This window comes from Panicum virgatum, chromosome 4N (assembly GCF_016808335.1).
Source record: "Panicum virgatum strain AP13 chromosome 4N, P.virgatum_v5, whole genome shotgun sequence".
Classification (NCBI taxonomy): domain Eukaryota; kingdom Viridiplantae; phylum Streptophyta; class Magnoliopsida; order Poales; family Poaceae; genus Panicum; species Panicum virgatum.
In genome coordinates, this window is record NC_053148.1 from 40,365,230 (window position 1) to 40,386,478 (window position 21,249).

General features: G+C 45.4%; 3 protein-coding genes across 5 annotated transcripts; 2 read left to right on the forward strand and 1 right to left on the reverse strand.

Annotated features, from left to right (window-relative positions):
- The first annotated feature begins 1,453 nt into the window (after positions 1 to 1,453).
- LOC120669695 (glucan endo-1,3-beta-glucosidase 14-like) lies at positions 1,454 to 5,852 on the forward strand. Its single transcript, XM_039949513.1, has 4 exons — positions 1,454 to 2,326; positions 2,501 to 3,540; positions 4,662 to 4,771; positions 5,638 to 5,852. The coding sequence occupies exons 1-3, from the start codon at positions 2,266 to 2,268 to the stop codon at positions 4,734 to 4,736; spliced, it is 1,176 nt and encodes a 391-aa protein (XP_039805447.1). The 5' UTR covers positions 1,454 to 2,265; the 3' UTR covers positions 4,737 to 4,771; positions 5,638 to 5,852.
- Positions 5,853 to 10,362: 4,510 nt separating this feature from the next.
- On the forward strand, positions 10,363 to 12,428 carry LOC120669697 (phosphatidylcholine:diacylglycerol cholinephosphotransferase 1-like). The gene is made up of 2 exons (XM_039949518.1): positions 10,363 to 10,861; positions 11,674 to 12,428. Exons 1-2 carry the CDS (start codon positions 10,481 to 10,483, stop codon positions 12,151 to 12,153), a joined length of 861 nt encoding a protein of 286 aa, XP_039805452.1. The 5' UTR covers positions 10,363 to 10,480; the 3' UTR covers positions 12,154 to 12,428.
- Positions 12,429 to 12,548: 120 nt separating this feature from the next.
- Positions 12,549 to 19,965, reverse strand: LOC120669696 (phosphatidylinositol/phosphatidylcholine transfer protein SFH2-like). 3 transcript variants are annotated; one of them, XM_039949514.1, is made up of 11 exons: positions 19,638 to 19,964; positions 19,447 to 19,475; positions 17,551 to 17,634; positions 17,404 to 17,457; positions 17,246 to 17,323; positions 16,441 to 16,494; positions 14,024 to 14,083; positions 13,839 to 13,934; positions 13,469 to 13,570; positions 13,318 to 13,398; positions 12,549 to 13,156 (listed from the first exon to the last, which is right to left on the reverse strand). In XM_039949514.1, exons 1-11 carry the CDS (start codon positions 19,693 to 19,695, stop codon positions 12,863 to 12,865), a joined length of 990 nt encoding a protein of 329 aa, XP_039805448.1. In that variant the 5' UTR covers positions 19,696 to 19,964; the 3' UTR covers positions 12,549 to 12,862. The 3 variants fall into 3 exon arrangements, with proteins under 3 accessions (XP_039805448.1, XP_039805449.1, XP_039805451.1); XM_039949515.1 differs by lacking the exon at positions 14,024 to 14,083 and having other exon boundaries at positions 19,638 to 19,965; XM_039949517.1 differs by lacking the exons at positions 19,447 to 19,475; positions 19,638 to 19,964 and adding an exon at positions 17,729 to 17,917.
- Between the last annotated feature and the right edge of the window lie 1,284 nt (positions 19,966 to 21,249).

Sequence of the window (21,249 nt, forward strand, 5' to 3'; positions counted from 1 at the left end):
CGTTGTGCGGCTATACTGATTCGCGAAGGAGAAGAGAAGTTGAAGGAAAAGAAGTGCCGTGCAATAATAATAATACTTTCGTTCAGTACACGACCGACTAGCGTGGAAAGTCATGACCGTAGGTCCAAATTGTCTAATTTGCTTTGATTTAAGGTGAGCATGTCTAATGATTCCTTACCATTTGTTTAACAGACTAACAATTTTCATTCTATAATAACTCTAGTTAAGCTTAGTATCTCTTAATTTCACAATCCTCGTGTTCAATTCAAGCATTTTATATGTGGAAAGTTTTTCTTGTAAATAAACATTTAAAACCAGCAGCTCTACTTGAAAACATGAAAGAGTTCTATACTCCTACATTCATATCCCGTCTAACATGGACTTAGAAATAGGAACAGAACACAATACAAGACGCTTCTGAATGGGTGGAATCAGTGGCGGATGCACGATGGGAGACAAGGGGGGCTGAAACAATGGAGATGTTGATTTGTGTGAAGATTTAATGGTGATTTGAGGCTCTTGCTACAGTAATTTCAGTGTAATTAACTGCTCTTAGGGGGGCTGGAGCCCCCCAGCCCCCCTGTGCATCCGCCGCTGGGTGGAATGGAAAGCCACTGAAGAAAAGCAAATCTTTCTCCACCATTGGGCTATGCCAAGTAGGATCTACTAGTATCCAACGTGATCTCCATATGAAGTACTCCTACAAAGTAGTATCCTTCCTTTTCCCGCTCATTTATGAGGTTCTAATAAGGCCAAAGTTGATGAAATCAGCCGTGTTCTCCTTTCATATCTTCCTTTAACCGTGAATTATCATGTCCCGATACCTTAACAATGTTACCTATCCACTTATAGGCAATCTTACTTTTTCAGAAATCCTTACGATAAGAAAATGCTTAATCACACATCGAAAGTTAGACAATATGAACTCTTAACCTATTAGTACCAAATAATCTTATACATCATGAATAAAATAAATTCACACCGCTATACATCAATAATAAGTCGTTACTCATTTCACATATGGTATGAACACGACTCTAACTAAAAGGTTCAACTTAGAAATCATGTGCATAACCGACACACTTTTCGTACCAACTACTTTGCACGTTGCTCCTTAAGTCTTACGACATTTCTAATTTGATTGGTGTTCATCATACTATTAACACGCCACACGGCTAGAGCAGTAGACCATACATCTCCTGTTTGGAAAATAGAAAAAATAACGCCCATCAATTATGGAACAAAAGCCAACCGCAAAAGTAGAATAAGAAACTACCAGAGCTGTGGTTTCATCAGCAAATACGATAGCACAAAAAAATCTAGGGATGGCAACGCGAGAGCCTTTTGGACTTTTGAGGGGCAATCCGCAAAACGGCCACACGAAAGCCACCCTCCTCGTCCCCACCAAGGCCGGTCCACGACACGCACGCACAGAGCACCACACCAGCGCCACGCCGCCTCCTGCCCCTGTACAACTGCTGCCTCCGGTGCCCACCCCGGCCGCTTCCTCCCCTCGGCGTTTTCAAAAATCAAACTGAAACGGCGAAACCCCCATCCTCCATCGGAGAGAGAGAGAGAGAGAGAGGATGGCCTGAGCAGCGGTTGCGGTTTCCCTCTCCGTCGCTCTCGCCGCCCGCCGCCGCCGGTGTGTCCGGAGCGGAAGGTACGGGCCGACGGCAAGCTCCTCTGCTCCGGCCCCGTTCACCCCCAACCGGCGGCCCCCCTTTGTCAGGTCGCCAATCCACTTCGCCCTCCCACCCTTTTGCCCCCCGATCAATCTCCTTTCTCGCTAAGCAAACCCTCTACTTAACCCCCCCGCCCGGCGCCGGGAGAAAGCTCCCCGCTTTTCGTCCAGGCATCCTTCCGCCACTTCGCTTTGCTGCTTGTTACTCCTGCGCTGCTACCCGTTCAGCAGGAGTCAAGATTCCTTCTTTGCCCGCCCTCGTTGGTAGTGGCGGCGGCGGCGGTTGGTAATTGCGGCGGCAGTGGAGGCTCGGTTTGCGGGAAGTGAGGGATCCGAGATTCTTTCCCGTTCTTTGCGATTCTCTTTCCCGTGCAACAGCTGAAGCGGAGGTGGCGGCGGGGGAGAGCAGCCGCCGGTGCCCGGCCTTGGAGGGGCCTGCCCTGGCGCCACACCCCGGCCCGGAACCGAAGTGTGCAGCAAGGCGCTGCTTGACTGCACCTCTGACGCTACTGGATCCTGCTGTGGCAGTCTGCTGCTTGGTTCTTGCTCCTCGCTCCTCGCTGAGGGATTGTGGGACTGCAATGATGGTGCCGCGGATGTTGCTGCTTCTCTGCTTCTTCCTCCTGGCGTTCCCGTCACCTGGTACTGGCATTTTCTTTTATGCTATGTATTCGATTTAGTTGTTTACCGTTATCGTGATCAATTAACGAGCTGCGCTACATATGCATTCAATTGTATTAGATGTTACTATGCGACAAAAGAGGCGATTTTGCGGGAAAGAACTGAATTTTGATTGGTGTTGTTTGTCATGTCTAGGTCTGCTAGCGGTTGAAGCTTTTGTCGGTGGTTACGGGATAAACTACGGGAGAATAGCAAACAACATCCCTTCCCCGGATAAAGTGGTGGAGCTCCTGAGGAAGTCAAAGATAAGGAATGTCAAGATATATGACTCGGATCACAGCGTTCTCGATGCTTTCAAAGGGTCCGGGCTCAACCTGGTCATTGCAATCCCCAATGAGCTCGTTAAGGATATGGCTGCAAATGAGAGCAGGTCGATGGACTGGCTGAATCAGAATGTGAAGCCTTATCTCCCTCAGACGCGCATTGTTGGGATCACTGTGGGAAACGAGGTTCTGGGAGGCCAAGATCAGAGCTTGTACCAGCCGCTTGTTGATGCTTTGAAGAATGTGTATAATGGACTTAAGAAGCTCCACTTGGAGAAAGAAATTGAGCTTTTCACACCTCACTCAGAAGCTGTTTTTGCTACTACTTATCCACCCTCTGCATGTGTCTTCAAGGAAGAACTCATGCCATACATGAAACCTCTCCTGGACTTCTTTGCAATGATTCACTCGCCTTTCTATGTCAACGCTTACCCCTTTTTGGCTTACATAAGTGATCCAGAACATATTGATATCAATTATGCTCTCTTTAAACCCAATAATGGAATTGTTGATCCGAATACCAGCCTGCACTATGACAACATGTTTGATGCTCAGATAGATGCAGCTTATGCTGCTCTACATGCCGCAGGCTATGATGACATGGAGGTTCGGGTGGCCGAGACTGGCTGGGCATCTAGTGGAGATCAAAATGAAGCAGGAGCTTCATCTGAGAATGCAAGGACATATAATTTCAATCTCCGTAAAAGGCTTTTCCTTAGGAAGGGAACTCCTCTGAAACCAAAAAGACCAGTGAAAGCTTATATATTTGCTTTGTTTAATGAGAATCAGAAGTTTGGACCTGGCTCCGAGAGGCACTATGGACTGTTCCTTCCAGATGGAAGGATTTCATATGACATTGGCATCTCGGGTTTACTGCCTTCATCGGCATCCTCATCCATGCTGTCCATGAAGGTAACCAATTGCTTCTTGCCCTTTTAGATTACTCTGCTGATTCTAACATGAAGTCCCGATATCTATTATTAGTTCTCATTAGATGATTGTTGACTTGGATTGAAGTGTGGATGAGTCCACCGAATCGATATTTCAATTGTAGATTATAACTTGTAAGATGCTAGGTAATGAACAACATACAGTTTGTGGTATTTTTGGTATTATTGCAATTTGCAACTTTGGAAGCAACACTTTTCTGCACACGCTAGATGCTGAGTCCGTTATGTTGAAAATGTAATGTTGAGGACATCCTGTGCTTGGTTTTAGCCCATAAGTTTGGTTTCATGTTGTCAGCAAATATGTTTGTTATTAGAATATTAGAAATTTGTATAAGAGAGAATATTTTAGTCGAGATGATGGCCATGGAGTTTAACTGATATCCATGTTCGAACATTTGTGTGGTTCCTGAAATTGTCAGTCCTTGTATAATTCGAATGTACCCACCCTCATTTCCGTTGTTTGAAAAAAAAAAGTTGAAAAACACTGGTCCTAAATAAAGCATGTAATAGTCAAAGTTATCTTGGCTAACTCTTTTCCTATTTGAAAGCAAACAATTTTCTTTACTTTCTGAAACCTCATCTGTCCAGTTAGCCTGGGCCCATTAATTGTCCTTTAACAAATCAATAGCAAAAACTACAAAGGACCTTTTGCTGCTTTTTCTAGGTACATTTTTACTTATCACTAAGCAATGGAAAATTGTTAGAGGTTATCCCCTCATTTCATATTCTCAAGTCCCTAGTCTATTCCAGCAAAGCAAACCACTTTGCGTGTGAAGAACTGAAGACACTGTGAATGAAACTTGGTACAAAGAACTATAGGTGTTTTGCACTCATTTATATCTCATCCACTGTGTCATGATGTATCAAATAATGCTCTTCATTTAAATCGTACTTTGTTTGGCGCATACCGCATTGTTTTTCAATAATGTACTGTCCAAACTCATGTATGTATATTTTCCTAATTTGTGTAATCAGTTTGCTTCCTGAATTCTAGTGCTGTACTTATCATGCCTGCATTTTGATTTCTGATACCGCAGCATACTGAAAGGTAACCTGATTTGAGCTTGTTATTTCTATTTGCAGAAAATTCGAGCTGGGGGTTGGATTTTACACTATTTGGCTACAGTTCTTTTATATATTTTCATTTTTTGGCCATAGTGACTTGAGGAAGGCATAGCAAATCTGTAGTAAAGGTACAACTGAGCAAGTTAGAATGTTGGGAATGGGAAGTTCACAATGAAAATTCAAATAATAGTACCATGCACATGAGTTCTTATTCTTGCAATAACTATTATCCTCATGCTTATCTGCTTTTTGATGAAAAAACATACTCAGTTTATCTAAAAAAGAATTCATACATTGGAATCCTCGCTCCATAGTTTCACTGCACATGTTTTATTTTAGCAATTGAAATGCCTTTTGAAACTGATAACCCTGTGAAATATAATTCTCTATCACACCAACTTCTAGCCTCCTAGGGTTTTCTCTCTCCATTTTTAGCAATCAGGTTATTGCTTGAGCTTGGATACCTTTAGGTGATTTTATTTATATGTGGGATGTGCATCAAGCAGCCCAGCCTGACAAGATTAACAAATCATTGTTCTTTCTTCCCCTGTAAGCATTGTATCTTGACATATCAGTTACCATTAGACACTCAAAGCACATGCTGACCGAAAGATCAGCATTCTTTCTTGTGGGAATGATGAAGGATTGCACGTGCACCTATCCTGTGATTTGTTCAAAGAAAGTCTTGAGAACCAGTAGTTGCAGAACCTCACAGATTATATATGTGGATATCAGACGGTCGAAGGATATGATATGTAATGTTGTTGCCTCTTGTTAAGCTTTGCTGAGTGGCTCCATCCATTGACTGAAGCTCTAGCCTATTTGCTAAGCTTTGATGAGTGGACCCATCCACTGATGGAGGCTTTACAGAGTGATACATATCCTTGCTAATAATCATGTATTACTTTGCGTTGCCATCTTTGTAAAGAAAGGAGTTGGTGCAGAACAAGTATATATGGTCATTGTCTTACTGAATCATTCCCTGTCATTGTAGATCCACCAGGTGAGCATCAGTTACTGCTGAAGGATGAAGCAATCATATCTTAGAAATATGCCCATCAACCTGGGTTTTTTTTAACAAGGTCTAGTGCTGTAGTGGTCACTCCTTTCATTTCCCCCAGTGTCCTTTTCGCATTCCTCTTTTGATCTTTGCATAAAGAAGAATATATATCAAGATAAAAAAAGTAAAGGGAAACTTTTGGCATATCCTATCTTTTTAGGCCCTCCTTGAGACTGATTATTTTTTCTTCCGTGGAATCTTTGATGATCTCTCTTGCTCCTTAAGTACTGTGGTACGGTACCTGCTCAATTAGTGAGCAACTGAGCTTTGGATGCCACTGCATTGACATGTGATGTGTACCTAGGGATTGTCTTGTCAGTTTGTACTGGCCATCATCAGAGGCTATGTTGATGAGTCGCCAGAAAAGTCTGGTTCGGTGCCACAAGGATATTTTAGAAGCTCAGAAGAATAAAAGAGGGGGAAAAAAGAGGGTGTGAGGGTGCAAAGATGTCGGCAAGGGATCCCCAAGTACCATCGGTATTTGGTCTTGAATAAACTAGCAGCTGTGGCCGGCCAATTAATTAATATTAATTAAGTGCCTGGCCACTGGCGTGGCACCGTCCTTGTTGGAATCTGTGGTCCACAGGAAGAAGTGTCTTCTTCATCCGTGCCCATGACAGATGACACGTCCTCTCTTTTTTTTTTTTTGCTTATTAGGGCCGATGTACTAAACTACGGCAATCGCTGAAAATTATCACGAAAGGTTTGAAACTACTGATGTGGGAAGTAGCACAAAAATATTTGTATTACACGACGACTCGTAGAGCCAGGTGAAACTGTTGAGTAAGTTTTTTTTTTGAGTAAGTTCTGTATTGCTGCTGATCTAACTTTAGGTCAGTCCCAATGCAGACTCCACTCATAAAGTCTAAACCTCAAAGACTCCATCACAAGAAACTATATTTCCCAATGCAAAGTGTGTTACTTTAGTTTATATGGCCCACTTGTCTCTCACACATTTATTTTTGATTTGCGTGAAGATTTAGAGTCTAAATAAGACTTGGAGTCTTAATTTCTCTCCCTCTCTCTTCTATAAATATACTATCACGTCAGCAAAACACAATAAATAGGAGGCTTAGACTCCATGGTAGAATCTGGGTTGGGACTGCCCTTAGGCCCATATGTTTTCACCGAGTCCATGGGTCGATTGTATGGCATGCAAGAGTCAGCCTTTTTTTCATTTTTATATTAAAAAATAAAATTTCAAAAATATAGCCGAATATGGAAATTTTTAAAAATGGGTGCCTGTCGCCCATCCAGTTGGCGACAGGACCTAACTGTACCAAAATTTTACATTTAGGTCCTGGCGCCTAGAGCGCATTAAGCAGCGAACTTGTAAAATCGATATAAAATCGTAGAAAAATCAGAAAAATACAAACTCAACTGTTCTGGATTCTATGAAATAAGATATATAACTTTTGTTACATAAAGTTTTTCATTTAATCAATGTATCTAAATCAAGAAAAATAGTTCTTGTACCTAGAAAAATCTGAAATAATTCATTTGGTCTAGTTGTGCTTATCTAAAATTTACCAAACTTTTTTATAGCTATTAGGAAATAAAATAATGGTACTATAAAAGTTATGGCTTCTAATACTCAGTATAGCAGCATGGATAAATAACCCATTTAAACTAGACATATTGCAAGATCTAATTTAAAAACTTCTTCTAGAAATGTTTTCTGGGTCTACCAATTTTGTACAAGCCTATGATCACAATATGCAACACTCTGGCCAAAGATGACATGCATCCAAAGGATGGATCATGAGATTTAAATAAAAGTGCATTAAACTGGTATTTAAAATAGAGCAAGATACATTGATCAAATGAAAAACTTTATGTAACAAAAGTTGTAGATCTTCTTTCATTGAATCTAGAACAGTTAAGTTTGTATTTTTATTATTTTTATATAATTTTATATCGATTTTACAAGTTTACTGTTTAATGCGCCCTGAGCGCCAGGACCTAAATGTAATTTTTTTTACATTTAGATCCTGTCACCAACTGGATAGGCGACAGGCACCCTATCGCCCATTAGGGGGGCGACAGGCACCCATTTTTGAAAATTTCCATATTCGGCATATATTTTTGAAAATTTGTTTTTTTAAAATATAAAAATGAAAAAAACGCCAAGAGTCATGTACTCCGCTTTTGTTCTAACTTTAGGCCCATATGATTTCACCCAGTTCATGGGCCGATGGCATGGCGGTAGGCGGGCAATGGTTTTAGACCACAAAGGGCGGCCCACAGGCCTACTGGCCCAAGGGTGCTCGGGGCTTGGGCTCATGGGCTGCTCACGACTGCTGATGGGCTGCGCCGGGCCGGGATTCGCTGGTCCCGCGCGTGACGAGCCCGGCGGCCGGTGAAAGGTGCGAGAACCGAGAAGTCTTCTGGTTCGCCGCGTTCCGTCGCCGTCGAAGAAAAGTAGCGGCGGCGAGACGAGAATTCCCCGCGCTTGCATTGCTTGCTGGTCGGAGGTGTGCCATGGGCCATCGCTGGGTGGTGCACGCTTGCCAATTTGTCATGCCACGCCATGGCGGTCAACGGCGGTCGCCTACTATTCAGTATTCACCCTCCACAAGATCGTGGATAGAGATGGCAGCGGATCGGGTTCGGTGCGGGTATCCGCGGGTTTCGGGTTTTCGGGTTTCGGGTTTGGTGTTGGTTTTTCGTCCATGGTTTTCAGGTTCGGGTTCGGGTTCGGTTTCGGGTTCGGTTTCGGGTTTTGGTTTCCACCCGTGGATATCCAATGGATATCCGAAATAAATTATTTGGAATTAAAACTCATGTTTTATAATATGTTAATGATAATTTGTTTACTTAGACTATTAAATTTATTGAAAGTTGAGTCATGAAAATATTTATTATTTGTTGCATCTTGTTTATTCATGTGAATATGTGTATATTTATCTGCGGGTTTCGGGTATCCATTCGGGTTTCGGGTATCCATTCGGGTTTCGGGTATCCGCGGGTTTGGTTTTGGTGATGGATTTCCACCCGAATCGGTTTCGGGTTCGGGTTCGGGTTTCGATTTCGGGTTTCGGTTTTGGGTGCACGGAGACTCCACCCGATCCAAACCCGACCCGTTGCCATCCTTAATCGTGGAGGGGGTAAAAAGATGGACGGAGATGTGTGTAAGGCCAGTTTCAGGTGTCATGGCAGTATCATAGATCCTGTTCAGCTTCAGCAGCCTCCAGCTAGTCAGCAGTGTTTTTTTTTATATTACTCCAGTAGTAGTCTCCAGCACTAGCTAGTCAACAGTATTTTCCTCTCACACCACTCCAGCAGTAGCCTCCAGTACCAGCATAGTGAACAGGGCCATAAGCATTAATTTTGCTGATGTGGCAAAGTTTTTATGAAGAGAGAGAAAATAGAGTGTTATCAAAATTTTTTATCTTGATAACTATATCGATAACACTCCTCATAAGACTTAGCCTACTGTCATACTACGCCATTCACGCCGTGGTCGGTTTCTTTTTTTTTTATAAAAAAGTCACGGGCTCGTGGTGGCTGGTCGGCACGAACGCTGCTGCTTCCAAGAGATGCTGGGAATGAATACGACCAAGCCGAGAGACACGTAAGCACTGGGACAGCTGCCAGCTGGCAGGCCTTCTATCCTCGTGCAGCTGGCAGGCCTTCTATCCTCGTGGCCATTTACGAGCTGACCACCGCCGTACTACTTTATGAGCTCGCGTCAGCGTCATCGCCCCTCACGCGGTGGGATGCTGCTGTCCATTTGGCCCGGATATGTGAGGGTGTGGCGGCGGATCCAGAATAATTATTAGAAAAAATTCTTTTTTATTTCTAAACAATTTTAACTTTTTTCGTAGTGCATTCATGTTAAAAATTTATAGGGGAGTTTAGGAGAGGCTTCGTGAATCTAAGTGTCAGTAGGATAGCCCCAAGACCCACCGCCGGATCCACCTTGACATCAAGGTGTAATCCGATCAGGCCGGCCGGCTCCGGCCAAGACGGCAGGAGAGGAGAGACTACGTACGGTTCTTGGCTTGCTGCCCTGCCATGCGGCCGGCGCCTTCGCTCCGTATCCGAAAAGCAGTCGCCTCAACCGAATCTCGGTCACGTTTTCTTCGCGGGCCCGTTGTACTACGGGTACTCCGTCCACGGTCCCCGCGCGCACGGCACCAACTTTAGCAACAAACGTCTGGTCCGCCCACCAACAAAGATCTATCTTACGTGACGGGTCTTAAAATAAAAGAACCAAAAGAAAACCAAACACCCGAGTAATAGTTTAATAAGATCAGTCTAATTTCATCACAAAGTAATTATCTAGAGCAAAAACTAGATAACCGAGCTGGATAAGTTTCATGAGGATGAAACTCTCCTCACATCACATCTTATAAAACTCTTACATACTTCTCTCTTTATAAATATCCTGCCACATCAGTAAAATTAAATGTCCATAAAACTCTCACGAAACTCCACTGAAATTGAACTAAAACCGTGCACCAGGCTGGCCTACGCAGATGATTGGCAAAGTCTCACCACACCTGCATTTTCAGGCCGAGACGCCGCCGCACTGCATTGACGGCAGCTGTGTCCGGTCAGCTAATAAAAACCCTTGCCGCTAATCCTCACGGCATTAATCCCCCGCCGCCGCCACCGTCCCAAAACTCCTATAAAACTCTAAAAAAATCCTCCTAAAAACCGTCGAAATCCTCGGCACCCCGCACGGCCCGCGCACGCGCGTCGACCCGCCGACACGCCAGCTTTGCCGACCGCCCACGTTCCCCCCACAACCGACGCGCCACCCCGCGCGTTCATGCCGCCGCCCAGCCTCGCCGCGCCGCGCGACCCGGCCGCCGCCGCCGCGCGCCGCCGCAGCAGCAAGGAGGAGCACGCCGCGGCCAAGGTCCACCCGGCGCCCGGCGAGAAGGGGGCGATGGGCGCTACCGCGGGCGCGGGCGCGTGGAGGCGGCCCGAGTGGTGCTCGGCGGCGGGCGCGGCGGGGGTCCTGCGGCGGCACCCGCTCCCGGCGCTCTTCGCGTCCGGCCTCCTGCTCTTCATGGCCGTCGAGTACACCATCCCCATGGTCAGCCCGGCCGCGCCGCCGCTCGACCTGGGCTTCGCCGCCACGCAGGGCATGCACGACGCCGTCGCCGCGCGGCCCTGGCTCAACTCGCTCCTCGCCGCGCTCAACACGGTCAGCGCCCTCCCCTGCCTAACCGTCTGATTTTTTGTTCTCCGCCGCCGCCTCGCCGGCCCGAACTACTCCGTTCAATGCACCTCCGCTGCGTCCCTGTCCGGAGCGCCTTCGATCCCCTCCTCTTAATTTTTCTAGTACATTTCCGCTGCCCTTTTTGACTCGCAATCGCTCCTACCGGAACCTTTTCCTTGCTTAATTGCAATGGTGCGATTCTATTGCTTAATTGCAAATGCAAACGTAGATTCTAAGCGAAACGCTTGCATTTGTTGGAACCTTACGTATGTGTTCTCCAAAACTACCATTAGGATACGTATTACAGGCACATTGTTCTCACAATTACACCTCTGGTACTGTTACGTTAGTATGAGTTGGTCCGGTTTTTACACCTTCTTGTGCTGTTATTCCAATGTAGCAATCAGCATGTAGACAAATGGACCACCTGAATTATTTTTAGTGTAGCAATTCAGCTTAGTTCTTGTGAACCTTTGGATGGCGAAGGAAGCAAAGCTTGGCGCTGTCAATGCACCGGCAATGCCGCTGGTGGCTCTGCTTCATCCACACCACCAACTAATCGAGCCAAAATGTCACCTTTTTTTCCTGATAAGAACCGCGATTTAGTCGTGGCGTCGCGCGTTCATGCACCGATTTCCTGATAGGATTCTGCATCTCGCCGCCCGCCAGGCGCCAGCTCCCTCCATGGTCCCCGGCGGTAGATCTCCGCGCGGGAATCCGAGCCGAGCGCGACGTGAGACCAGCTCGGCTCGGACACTGACAGAGCCACCGCTCACACCCGCTTGCGTGCGCTGCAGGTGTTCGTCGCGATGCAGGCGGGGTACATCCTGTGGGCCATCCTCGCCGAGCAGCGGCCGCGCGCCGCCGTCGCGGCGCTCATGATGTTCACCTGCCGGGGCGTGCTCGGCTGCGCCACGCAGCTCCCGCTGCCGGAGGAGTTCCTGGGGTCCGGGATGGACTTCCCCGTGGGCAACGTCTCCTTCTTCCTCTTCTTCTCGGGCCACGTCGCCGGCGCCGTCATCGCGGCCGCCGACATGCGCCGCGAGGGCCGGCTCGCGCTGGCGCGGCTCTACGACGCGCTCAACCTGCTCCAGGTGGTCAGGCTGCTCGCGTGCAGGGGGCACTACACCATCGACCTGGCCGTCGGCGTCGGCGCCGGGGTCCTCTTTGACACGCTCGCCGGATGGTACTTCGACGCCAAGAGCGGCGACGGCAAGAACGCGCCGGAGAAGCACTGCCGCAGCTGCCAGTGCCACAAGGCCCTCCTCTCGCACTAGCTTACTAACATGGTTATATTTTGGTAGCTCGCCAAGTGCCAGCCATCAACGGCCAATTGAGGATTAAATTCATGTCAAATTTTTTTTTGAGTTTTTCTTTTCTTTTTGGAAGCGTTTGGATGTAATGTAAGAGAACTCGAATGCTACTTACCGATATGTAACTGTACAAATTGTTCCCCCATGTGAGCCGTAACTTCTGTAATGCAAGTATCAGAGGTTTCAGGCAGAGGGCTAGACTGAATCAGAACAAGAACTGAACTTTCAGGCTCTCAGCAGATGGCAATGGCGAAACGCATCATTCTTTCTGACTAAACACTGCATCTTTTGTAGATATATGGCATCGTTTAGTACGAGCTAGAGTGTCATATATTTAAGGAGGTAATTATTTCTGAAGCTGATCTCAAAGTGCAGGTACTAGAATGGCTTATTGATATCATCTTGGAAGTTCAGCGTACATGTGAGAACACAATTGCAGGTTTACAACAGGTGACAGGTGATTATGTGTATCTAGTAGTGCCATACAATATTAGTCCTGTTGCCTCAGTCCTGCATCATGGATGGAACAGCAAAATATTTTGCTATATATCACCTATATTCACCCCCAGGAAACAGCAATGGCCAATGGGGGTGGTCAAGCAAAAATAGGATCAGTTGGATCAGAAACAGCCAGTGATGTCTAGGGGAATCAGGTTGTATTATTAGGCGAGTTCTAGTCTTTGTCAACGCCATTGGCAGACTCGTTCTCCACACCAAGCTTGTGGAACTCAGCCTCAATGACCTCCACTATCTTAGCATCCTCAGGATCCTGCTCGGGGATTTTCACGTGCAAGGAGCCTTGCTTGTTGACCTCCAGGTTCAGTGCTTGCTCCTGGATGAAGTTGTAGAGCTCTTTGTGGAAGGGGTGGTCAAGAGAGAAGCAGTCATCGGGGTCGTTTGATGAATGTTTGGATGCACCTGATCCCTCCCGTCGACAGAAATGGGGAAGGGAAGAGTAGTCCATGATCTGCATTGTTCCGGAATCAAAGGTGCTAATGGTATTGTGATGGCAATGCTGAAAATGCTCAACAGTACTCTATTCAAGTTCCATCTTCAATGTTCTGATTCTTTTGTTTAATTTGTTGGGAAACTATTTGGAAAGAAAATGGTACTAATAGGCGAACTTACCTTTAGAAGCTCGTCTTTCCCACAACCACGCAAAACATGAACCTTCTTTCTTGTTCTCTCTTGCAAAAGAGGCTTCACAACCTAAAATCAAATGACATGTCAGTGTCTTTACAACAAAAGTAGAAGAGTAATGAAATCTCAAACTTCGTACCTTCCAACACGCAGAAAATATATATGGAGCATTTACTATATAATAGGTGTCAGTCTTTTCAGGATAATTCAAATCATCAACGGTAGATATTGCAGTCAAAATCTGTAATACATAAAAAATTAGACAGCAGTATAGTAACAAAATGTTCAGCATTTGCCTTGTGAAGTTTGATACAAAACATTGACTTGTTTAAATAGGGTGTTATCCCTGTCCTCAAACAATTGCATGCAAGCTTATTTATACAGTATATTGAATTACTAAAATAGGCATATAGCCATCACCTGTCAACCTCTGGACGTTATGAAAAACAATTTCCACAATTATAGTTCAGAGGAGGATACAATACAATGCCATTGCAGGTAGGCTGTACCTTCATTTGGTTTAGTGCTGACAATTTCAGACCAGTCATATCAAGAACTTTTATACAGGTGGTGATAGGCCTCCCATACTTCTTCGTCACCGTAGGCTAGATGAAACAAAAGTGAGCACATACATGTGTTAAGAAAGCTCGTAAAGATGATCTAATTGTACGTGGAGTATTATTTGGACACTCACCAAAATATAACGATCACGGTACTCATTGATCTGAATATGAGATTGCACATAGTAGTTAACCTGAAAGTGCAATATTTATGACTTATTGTGCATAAAGCCATAAAGTAAGGCGTAAATTCTGTTAAGGGTATTATAGTCATAGCACCTAGTCTAGGGTTTGGGGGTATCCTCTTGTATTGTATATATAGCCCAAAGGGCCTCTATCAATACATACATACATACATACAGAGTTCAGTTCTCCTTCTCTCTCTCATTCGTGACATGGTATCACAGCTGTAGGTTCCTCGATCCGGTCCGCCACCCTCGTCGTCCCGCTGCGCTGTCCCCGGGAGGATCGATTCTTCCCTCCCGGGGGCGGCAACCCTCAACCCCAAACCCAAATCCATTTGTTTTCGTAGATTGAGTCGCAGCAGCAGCAGTAGACGTACCCATTTTTTTCCCTATCGGGATCCGTCGCTTCCATCCGCCGCCGTCGCGGCTCAGCTCGTCGTCGATCCGCTCGCGGGAAGGGAGCAGCAGCCCTGCCCGTCATGGATCCGCTGTCGTCGCGCACTGTCGCGCGCCGCCGCCTGTCTGGCAGCCGTCGCGGCTCTCCTCTGCCTGCCGTCGCGTCCGCCCGTCGCGGATCCGGCCGCCCCGCCGCCCATCGCGGCCGTCCTCATCCTCGTCCGCACCAGATCTGCGGCGGGAGCGGCACGCCACCGCCCGTCCGCACCTGTCGCCACCGGCCCGTCCTCTTCACCGCCCGTCCCCGCCAGCTCGTCCTCCGCGCTCGTCGCGCGGCCGCCGTCCGCTCCGCCCGCATGCGTCCATCCGCGGCCGCCCGCGCGTCTGTCGCGCGGAGCCCGTCCGCCGCGCCCGACGCGTGGCCACCGTCCGTGCCGTCCGCAAGCCTCCATCAAACCGGCCGCCGTCGCGGCCACCTCCCTCGCCCGCCGCCGCGCCGTCTATGGAGCAGGGGTGGGGAAGCTGGGGAAGAGGAGGCCGCTCAACTCTAGACGTCGCGGCCCGTTGCTGCCGCCGTCGATTCATCGCCGTCCTTCCGTCCGTCGTCGCAGCGGCCCGTCACCCCATCCTGTCGCGCGGCCACTCGTCGCCTCGTCTTCATCGACCGCCGCTCGTCAGTAGTCATCAGTACCGCCGCCCCACCCTCCTTCCTGGCTGCCTGCTTGCGAGGGCAAGCTTTTGCTCGTGCTGTTGTCATGTTGGGCCTCATTTTGGGCTGTTGCCTGCTGGAGGCCCGGTTGAGGAGGTTGCCCAATTTTAGTGCTGCACTACTGCTCGCTGTTTTGCTGCTGCTCTGTTCATGTATCCATGTCTTGCTTGCAGCATGCCAGCATTGCATTTGCATCCTTGTGCTAGTATCTACTGCCTATCTGCATCAGTCCATTGCCATCTTTTGTTGCTTGCTGCTGCCTATCCATAGTATATTGACATATATTTCCACTGTTTATCATCTCCATTGTGCTAGCATATTAGTCAGTGTCATGTTCTTCTGTGTTCATCTAAGTCATTATCAATCCAAGTCCAATTGCAAACCTTCAGTTCGTCAATGCCGTGCGTGTCCACAAAATTCATTGTCAGATCAGCCAATTTCTTTGTTTTGTTTTATGGTTAGCTGAATCCTGTCGATTTAGCTAATCACATCATCATTGTGGTGCGATAATGCCCTCTTGGTCTCTTTCAGAGCCGTTTTGCTCCACGTCATGATCAATGGCCGTCTATTTGTCGTCATCACCTTCCTATCTCGCCACTTGCCGTCTTGCAGTGGTGCTTTCTACCTTTGGCTGGTTTGACACATCCCACTACTTTGTCCTGTTCAATTCTCCAAAGCAAGGTTCGTGTTTGAGGAGTCGACGTACTGGTTTGTGAAGACTCGAGGTATTTGCTCAAGTACTGGTTTGTGAAGGCAATACCCTCTTGTGGAGGAGCTCATCTACATGACATGTTCAAGAGTTGCACGCTTCGACGATATCAAGATTTTAGACTTGGATGTATCTTTTTCCTTTTGTTGAGTCTAGTGCTTAGTGTCAACTCTCCAAATGCAACGTCATTGCATTCACGTTGCATTTGAGAGGGGGTGTTAAGGGTATTATAGTCATAGCACCTAGTCTAGGGTTTGGGGGTATCCTCTTGTATTGTATATATAGCCCAAAGGGCCTCTATCAATACATACATACAGAGTTCAGTTCTCCTTCTCTCTCTCATTCGTGACAAATTCATGGACTGGATGAGTATTACTTGATCTCAAATACATATGGATGCAATCTGACAAAAGGAACAAAAGCTCTTAAATTCATAAGTAACTCAATTTATATTGCAAGTTAGTAGTGCAAGAGTATTTGCTTAAGTTGATTAACATGGATGCATCCTGACAAAAGCTACTAAAACTATTAGGAAGAATCAGAGACAATCACCGAAGCTTTATCATATGTGCTCAGTCCAACACCAACTGCAAATACAGGAATGCCCTGGAATAGGAGAAGGAAAGAGGATAATTAAATAATGTTGCTTATTTTTATATAATAACTAGACTGGATATGGCATAGATACCCTAGAATTCATTGGTTAAGCGCAAAAGATGAAAGTGCAAATTTCACGAACTTGCTCTGTATCTAACCTACTAGTTAACAAGAACAGAACACATCAGAGGTGTACAGACAAGGACCACATTTGTGCACACTAGTAATAAATAAAACTACTGCATTGTGTTGGTGTAATCCTAGTCTGTCACCAGCAGTGTTTGGAGTGTCTGGCCAATGTGGGCCTGGTCTTTAGCAGGTTGGATGTTTGCTTAGCCGGAGTCCTTAGGTGGTTAGACAGTTCAGTACTTCAGTTAGGCAAATAGAGTCACAGGGGTGTGCCTGAAGTTCAGGGCCACTAGGGCCATGTCCTCCGGCTGTTAAGACCGATCTTTGTGTGTAACTTAATTATTAAAACCAGAGTCAGAACTCAGAAAACGCTGCAAGCACTCGCACCGCAAAATTACTGAGTTCATCTTTGAGTGAGTGGAGAATTGTCTTACATTTCCGTACAATCTTTTCTTCTGAAAATGAATTTAAGAGTCACTTTCCCTTCAGTGTACATCATATTATATGTCAGAAGAATGTGTCGATGAATATGTACTTCAAGCATATTGTGGTGCCACAAGCCAATAGTAAATAAAGTGCAAACAGCGAGCATGCAAGGCAAATTAATATAACATGTTCAAGACAGATGTACCTCTTTGGAGTATCCTGATAATCCAACAAGCTGTGTATCACGTATTGATCTATACAAATCTACTGGGATAATAGGTTTCTGCAATAATCAAGTACAAGCAGATGAAAAGAAAGTGCAAATAAGTTCAATATACAAGCTTGGTCGAGGAAACTATTTACCTCCAGTACAGTATCAATTTCATTTTGTATCCTCCAATTCAAAGAATCTACAAGCTAGCAAAGTAATTTTTCCTCAGGTAAAGAAACATTTACTTATGATTAATTGATATGAAAATTGAAAAGGAAAATTGCAGCACTAAGAATTACCATCTTTTGAGCCTTATTCACATGCCATTCTCTAGCTTTAAGGAAGCGCACTAGTGTCTCTGTTGGGTAGCCCTGGTGCATATTCTGAGAAATAAATAAACAGGAGAGCTCAAAAACAAACTCCTTAGGATAACAAGGAAGCTATTTTTTTTACATCATCTAAGAAAAAAACTTGTACTTCAAAATTTGAAACAACTGCATATGAACCAAGTAGGAACTCATGGTTCTTTTCCAAACGGCACCACTGAGGTTTAATGATATGTAGTGCAAGAATTCCTTGGCGTTTTCCCCCCGAATTGGCATAAACCAGGTGGGCAGGAAGGTTTTCATTTGCAAAGATCCTCACCACCAGGATGCTGGCATAGCATTATCGCAAGCATAATAGAAGCAGTTCACAAGTAAGGCCATGCGGGTAGACATGAAGAATCAGATACTAGTACAACCTTACATGAAGTTTTTCAAATATAGCTGACTTAAGTGCTAAGGTGTAAGGCATAAGTTTATCATCTGTTCCACTTCCTCATATTCTCCATCGTAGAATCTCCTCCCTTAAAAGTTCACTTTTATTATTAAAGAGGAATCAGTATTCTTTTCTCACAGTAGGCATGCAAAAGTATACTGCACATAGTGTGTAAGTACCTGTAGAACCTAGAAATACTCTAAGTGTTCAAAATCATAAGAGAAGCAATTCACAAACATTTTAAGCGTGGAACAATAAGTATGATGGAGTGTCAACTGGCCAGTGAATGCAATGCACCTCAACAAAATAAACTGTTCGATCCTAACTATCATTTTTGGTTCAACAGTTGGGATGAATTGGTCTATCACCACCTCATCTCTAATAAGCACAGTCCACCCTAGGATGATGAGTCCCACAAACCAAGCATCCTACTGAAACCTTATCTACCATTCCATTTTTTAAGGAAATAATCTTTGCACTTATACTTTCCTTGCTACATGGTATTGAAGCAACAATTCTGTTGCAAGTGGCACTTTCATTTTGATTCTCACTCCACCAGCAAAGCCATTCTGCTGGGAATTACTTGGCATCTCCTATCAGCACACAATGCATGCTTAAAGCCTAACCTTTAGAGAGCATTTCATTGACGAAAATATTCTCCAGCAAATTAAAATTAACTGGTAAAACGGTAGTACCAGGACGTGTCTGCACACTGGGATCACAAGTGTCAAGTGCCATTGTATTAACAAAATAAAGAGGAAAAGGTGAAATCATTCTACAATAATTCGCAACAACCAAAAGACAATTCCATTGACAAACAACCAAACATGAGGAAAACCACTAAGGAATACATTAGTACCAACATATCAGGAGGCTCGAGGGGATCAAATATCTCACCGTCCACTAGTTGACATAGTGGACCTCAGATCAGAATATTCCTCGACACATCCATTGTGGAAAGCATCCTTTCCACCTCTCACTCCCCATCGTCAAACTACTCAAAATTACCCCAGGGATCTCATATGTGTGGCTTAGATCATAGAACAAAACTATTATTATTTGTTGCATCCAATCAACAATCCGTCAACTTTCACCACTGTCAATTTATCCTTAGATCCATGTTCATACTAGTTCAACTATATTAACTAACTGCAACAGAGAAAAGCTGAGAAATGATCAGCAACGCTCTGATCCAAAATAAGTAATAGTCTAGTACCCAACAATCCAGGAAATGTCAAATATCAGCTGGCTCACCTAAATCAGATTGATTCTTCAAACTGCTAGACAACTGACTAAGCAAAGGTTCTGTCCAAATGCAGAAACTAAAATAGAACAAATGCCCAAGCTTGACAGAAGAAGCGAGATTTCAGATACCAAGAAGAACCAAGATCGAGATTTTTTTTTAAAAAAAAACAAGCACGCGCATAGATCCATACCTCAAATGTCTTCTTCAGCGGCGCCTCCACTGCAATAATCCATTCCAAAGAAAGCACATTAGAACCGGACGAACCCACACAAAACCCACCACCAACAGTTCCAAAGCTAAACCACAAATCCGAGCAGGTCTGCCCCTTCCAAATCACAAAAAGATTCAAACTTTACCGGCGATCCAGCCCGAGACTCTCACCTTGGTCCAGGAGGGCCGCGAGCTGCTCCACGGCGTCATCGCAGGCGGCGTCTGCCATTGCCGCGGCGAGGGGGATCCGGAGCTCGGCCTGCGGTGCGAGCGAGGACTGGCGAGGGGCGGGAGCGGCCTGATTGGTTTGACGATTTGGCGCGGATTTAGGAGCGGTCAGGAGGAAAAAAGATTCGCGCGGGGGGTGGGGATTTGACTAGAGGAGCGAGGGGGAGCCGGGAGGGGAGGTCTCCTCCGAGTCGTGTTGGCTGTAGGAGTAGGAGCGATGGTCTGGTCGTTTGCCGATTGCTGCTATGGGCGACCTGAACAGCAAGGGCTACAGACTAGTGCTGCAGCGTGAAGTAGGGCTGACTGTGCCTGTTGCTGCTGCCAAAGGAACTGACCTGAAATTGACGGGTGCTTTCATGTGCTTCCCGTTTCATGGTTTTCTACTTTCTCGTTTGATAAAGATTACATCTTTGCAGCATCTTTTTCAGTTACTCTTGGTGCAATTTGGTTCTAATACGGGACGTGTTGAGGGCCCTCTTTCGATGCAAAAAAAAAAAGATAATTTGTTTTCAAAATATTTAGGAGATAGAATGTATCCCCTACGAAAAAAAGGAAGTTTGTTGGAACGTGTAAATGTATGATATGGTCAAAATTAGTACTGTGGCGTCGCTGTAAATGAGATCCTTAATATTCGACCTTCAATGGCCGTATCTTTTCTTTTTGAGCTTGAAGTTGCCAAATACTCCCTCCTTCCCAAATATTGGTTATTTTAGCTTTTATAGATTCATAGACCATACTATACACCTAGATATAGTATATATGTAGATACATAGCAAAAGCTATGAATCTAAAAAAAGTTAAAACGACTAATAATATGTAGATACATAGTAAGCTCTTGCCAGAGAAAAAAGGATCGGAAGCAGTAATATGAGAAGATGCAGTCCAAAATCTCAAATGATCAACTTTCTGATGCGGTCAATTACTGGAGCTAGCACAGTGTGAAGCTCATGGGTTAGGCACCATATGTGTGGTTTAGCACAGTGTGAAGCTCATGGGTTAGTAGGTACCATGTGCCACCCCCTTTCCGAATTTCGAATTTAAGTAAGACTGTTGGGCTCTAATCGTGCTAGGCCAAGCCCAAGCGAAAAAGTGGTCATTTTACTTGACCAAAGTAGGCAAAAAGGATATATTCCAATCCATTTTCTTTGAACATTGAGGAAAGATGCTCCTCAGATGAAACTTAAAGCAAGATGCCAAGCAGTGACCAAGCACACCTGCTAAAAAAGAATGACTCGTCTAGGTATTTTCCATGTGCTGCACACTGGTGAGTCCCATGGTCATAGGTCCACGCGCGAGAACACATCTGCTGGCACATGCTAGGATCCTCCTCGATTTCGATCCTGTTTTTGAATATTAGGTGCAGTAGAGTGCGATCGAGCAACGCGCATCTCAAACTTCTTTTTTAAAAATTCACTCGAATTTTCCTCCCTAGTTTATAAGGCTCATGAATCGTGATGGCCGAACTTGCAGAGAATTAACCTCTAGGGGTTCAGAATTCAGAAAAAACACTTTAAACCCACAAACAGTATAGCTCTCTTCTTTGGACTTGGAATTC

Excerpts from the sequence above, each read along its gene's own strand:
- LOC120669695 (XM_039949513.1), top strand. The coding sequence starts at position 2,266 with ATGATGGTGCCGCGGATGTTGCTGCTTCTCTGCTTCTTCCTCCTGGCG. Across the intron at positions 2,327-2,500 it reads CCTGGCGTTCCCGTCACCTG|GTCTGCTAGCGGTTGAAGCT; the intron begins GTACTGGCATTT and ends TGTCATGTCTAG. Across the intron at positions 3,541-4,661 it reads CATCCATGCTGTCCATGAAG|AAAATTCGAGCTGGGGGTTG; the intron begins GTAACCAATTGC and ends TTCTATTTGCAG.
- LOC120669697 (XM_039949518.1), top strand. The coding sequence starts at position 10,481 with ATGCCGCCGCCCAGCCTCGCCGCGCCGCGCGACCCGGCCGCCGCCGCC. Across the intron at positions 10,862-11,673 it reads TCCTCGCCGCGCTCAACACG|GTGTTCGTCGCGATGCAGGC; the intron begins GTCAGCGCCCTC and ends CGTGCGCTGCAG.
- LOC120669696 (XM_039949514.1), bottom strand. The coding sequence starts at position 19,695 with ATGGCAGACGCCGCCTGCGATGACGCCGTGGAGCAGCTCGCGGCCCTC. Across the intron at positions 17,458-17,550 it reads TGAATAAGGCTCAAAAGATG|CTTGTAGATTCTTTGAATTG; the intron begins GTAATTCTTAGT and ends TTACTTTGCTAG. Across the intron at positions 16,495-17,245 it reads TATCAGGATACTCCAAAGAG|GGCATTCCTGTATTTGCAGT; the intron begins GTACATCTGTCT and ends CTCCTATTCCAG.